Genomic DNA, 4,056 nt, shown 5'->3' on the forward strand with positions numbered 1-4,056 from the left:
GTTTTAGTACTTACACTATTTATCCTTCATTAATAAATAAGTGTGTTGACGATTGTACCGCCAGAACGGCGTTAGTGAGAAGTAGTATTAAGCAATATGGCGAAATAGGAAGGGTAACGGAATAAAGCTCTGTTTAATTTGACTGGATTTTCTGTGTATCCGTTCCTCAACATAATTTTGGCGCCCAACCAACGTGGCACGATCCCATGAGAAATGGGTTGTCGCGAGATAGAGACCGGGAAATAGTGAAAGTGTCCTGTAATCTCAAGGAAAGTAAACGGCGGGACGAAAATGTCGTAGCGCAGCAGGACAAGATGGCTACCGACAAGGACATTGAACAGCCACGCAAGTGAACACTCGGTTACGAGAAAAGTGACAAGAGTGCAAGGTTTGCCGGAACGGAGGCGAGATCTGTTAATGACATAGTGCAAGATCGGGGCGGCGATCATCGCGCGTCGAGTGATCCCGCGTATCGTTGAGCTCGCGAAACGGGATTGGAAGTGTCCTCGGTCGGGGGATTCTTTATCGGGAAAGTGCTGTAGCTCGTCGCAGACAGCGAGAGTGAAGCACATCACACGCCGAGTGTCCGCATCGGGACGCTCGCATCATCATAACCGTCTTCGCACGTTGAGGTCCGCATCGGGATGCTCACGTCATTGTGATTGGCTCGCGCAAATCGAGAGTCGAATCGAGAATCGATCGTGACGCTGGCATAGGGATAACTCGATCACATCGAGATCCGGTCGAAGCGCTCACATAGTAACATTGTCATACAACGGGCGTCCGCATCGGGTCGCTCGGATCGTGGAAACGCATCGCGAGTGGATACGCGTCGCCAGTGAACGGGACATAGCTCGCTCACGCCGAGAGTCGCACGTCGCGAGTGTCGGGAAGTACTTCGCGGGTGCAGAGACATATCATATCTCACCAAGCCGAGAGATGCACGTCGCGAGTGTCGGGAAGCACCTCGCGGGGCAGAGACAATCGTATCTCGCACACGACGAGATTTGCGCGTTGCGAGTGAACACGCGTTGCCAGTGATCAGGGCATAGCTCGTATAGCTATATCGCGTCTAGCTCACGCCGAAAGGGACACGTCACGAGTGATACACGTCGGGCGTGTCGTGGAAACGCATCGCAAGTGCGCAGAGGCATTCAAGCCAGCCAACCGGGAAGTAACGTTTCGAGTGCGTAAACGCGTTCATCGCGAGAGATCACAAACGCGTACGTCGCGAGATTCGAGGACTCACATCGAGTACAAAGCAAGAGAACGAAAATGGCAGACGTAAGAAGATTGAAGCAGAATCGAGCTACGATAAAAGGTCAGATGACTTGAATAAATAATACTGTCGATGAAAATACGTCAGTTGCCGAAGCAAAGGTCAAGTCGACGAAAATCGAAAGCTTGTGGGAGGCTTTCCAAGAAGTTCAGAAAAAGATTGACGACGCAAGATTAGAAGGAATCGAAGTCGCCGCAGATGAAGAAGTGCTGCCTACCGCAGAGCAAGAGGCAGAACAACAGATTTTTGAAAATATCTATTTCGAAGCAGCAACGAAGATCCAAATGGTGCTCGATACAGCACAAGCCGCTAATCAGGTACAAGCTCAGGTCGCAAGGGCAGAGCCACAAAACGAAGACGGAAGGCGCGGACGGGGCGAACGGCGAATGGAGGTCAAGCTGCCAACGTTGAAACTTCCCGAGTTCAGTGGCAATTACAATAAATGGCTCTTATTTAAGGATGCGTTTACATCATTGATTCATGAGAACGACACACTCACCGAAATACAGAAGTATCAATATCTGCGAAGTTCCGTGACAGGTGAAGCGTTTCAGGTAATCGGAGGCTTGGCCACGACTGCAGCAAACTACGAAAATGCATGGGATCTTCTTCTAAACAATTATGAACATCCGAGGCTTCTAATTAACACACACTTGAGTCAATTGCTTGATTTTCCAGCCGTATTAAAGGACAAACCAGCAACAATGCGTCAACTGATCGTTCACGTCAGAACGCACTTAAAAGCTTTAGAGATACTAGAGCTTCCGGTTGATAAGTGGGACGAGCTTCTCATACACCTGTTAAAGAATAGGATGGATTACAATACACAGAAGAGTTGGGAAGAAGAAACCAAAAAGGACAAGGAAAATCGACCTACGTTGGAGAACTTTCTGACTTTTCTCAATGAGCAAGTACGAACGCTTGAGATAATTGACAAGACCAAGGGAAAGTCGGAAGCATCAAAGACGTCAGCAGGGAAAAAACAAGAAAGAAAAGTAGCTTTGGCAACCACCTCTCAAGAAGGTTGTGTCCTCTGCAGCAAGAATCATCAGTTGTACCGATGCTCGGATTTTTTGCAGCTATCGAGTGCTGACAGATTAAAGGAGGTGAAAGCGAAGAAACTGTGTATGAACTGCTTAAGCAAAGGACACTTTTCCGCGGCTTGCAAATCTTCAGCATGCCGGAGGTGCCAGAAGAAGCACAATACCCTGTTGCATCCAGAGCAAGAAGAGAAGACTGCAACCGATAAGAAGTCAGAAGAGGACGCATCCAAGAAGGCAGTGGTAATGCACGGCACTCAAGAAACCTTGCAAGATACTGAAGAGTCATCTTCTGTAATCAACCTTGGAAGAAAACCCACGTCGTGCGTGGTGCTGTCAACGGCCCGAGTTATAGTCCATGACGTCAATGGAGGCCAGCACAAATGCCGTGCACTTCTAGATGCAGGGTCGCAATCCAATTTGATCACCCAGGAACTCGTCGACAGGCTCAGATTGAAATGTAAAAGGAGTGACGAAGTCATCAGTGGGATCAACCGATCACAAACCAATGTCGGTAAGACAGTAGAAGTAAAAATCCGATCGACGAACGCGGATTATGAGGTAGAATGTCTCGTGCTGCCTGCCATTACTGAAAGACTTCCTCAAGTCAAAATCAATACTAAACTGATTTGCTTGCCGGAGGGTTTGAGCCTAGCAGATCCTGATTTCCACACGCCAGGAACAGTGGATATTCTAATAGGAGCAGGACTTTTCTGGCAATTAATCTGCAAGGATTATATTCAAAGACCAAAGGGAATACCCAGATTACAACGTACGTTGCTAGGATAGATTGTAGGAGGGGAGCTTCTCGACGCCAGCTCGAAAACTCTAAGAAGCTTCTGCGGTCTCATCACAAATGCGCAACTCCAAGCGCAGTTAGAACGCTTTTGGAAGCAAGAGGAGACGCTCGAAAAACGGAGTCTCACCCAAGAAGAGATTGAGTGTGAACGGCAGTTCCATGAGTCGGTCAAGCGAGATGAAACTGGTAGGTTCATCGTAACACTTCCGAAGAAACCCGGAGTGAAACTCGGCGATCCAGGGAATCAAGCATTGTAGCGATTATATTCCCTAGAAAGAAGATTCAGAGGAGATCCAGCATTGAAGAATGCGTATGTTCAATTCATGGAAGACTATGAAACTCAAGGCCACATGTCGTTAATGGGACCAGGCCCAGATACGAGCACAAAGGTAGAGCAATCGTACATACTTCCGCATCATCCGGTGATTAAACCGGACAGCACCACAACTAAGTTACGTGTTGTATTCAACGCCTCAGCGAAGACATCGTTGGGAACATCGTTAAACGACAAGTTATTCGCCGGTCCAAACAAGCAGAAGAGCCTGTTCTGCATAGTCTTACGCTTTCGATCACACCCCTTTGTCATAACGGCGGACATAGTTGCAATGTTCCGACAGATACTCGTGTGCGAAGAAGACCGAGATTTACAACTGATTCTGTGGAGATCAGATCCATCGCAACCAGTTCAGATCTTTAGGATGAACACGGTGACATATGGCACCGCATGTGCACCTTATTTAGCCCTCAGCTGTTTGGAGAGATTAGCGATAGAAGAACTGGAAAGGTTTCTAAAGGCAACCTTGACGGTCGAAGAGATGAAGATGTTTCTCGAAATAAGGTTGAAGATCGAAGAGCTAAAGAAGTTCCTAAAAGAAGCATTGGACAATGAGAAATCGGAGTTTCTACAAGCAATCCTGGTCTTGCTAGAAGATTTCTAC

At 47.6% G+C, this 4,056-nt stretch overlaps 1 protein-coding gene across 1 annotated transcript; it reads left to right on the forward strand.

The window, feature by feature from the left end:
• Window positions 1-1,275: 1,275 nt before the first annotated feature.
• Window positions 1,276-4,035, forward strand: LOC112454106 (the record flags this gene model as incomplete). Its single annotated transcript, XM_025015320.1, has 4 exons — window positions 1,276-1,321; window positions 1,367-3,091; window positions 3,191-3,304; window positions 3,392-4,035. Coding segments are annotated over exons 1-4 (2,529 nt in total), but the record flags the coding sequence as incomplete, so codon positions are not given.
• Between the last annotated feature and the right edge of the window lie 21 nt (window positions 4,036-4,056).

The sequence above is a fragment of the Temnothorax curvispinosus genome, unplaced genomic scaffold (assembly GCF_003070985.1).
Source record: "Temnothorax curvispinosus isolate PA1 unplaced genomic scaffold, ASM307098v1 QBEX01004776.1, whole genome shotgun sequence".
NCBI classification, from domain to species: domain Eukaryota; kingdom Metazoa; phylum Arthropoda; class Insecta; order Hymenoptera; family Formicidae; genus Temnothorax; species Temnothorax curvispinosus.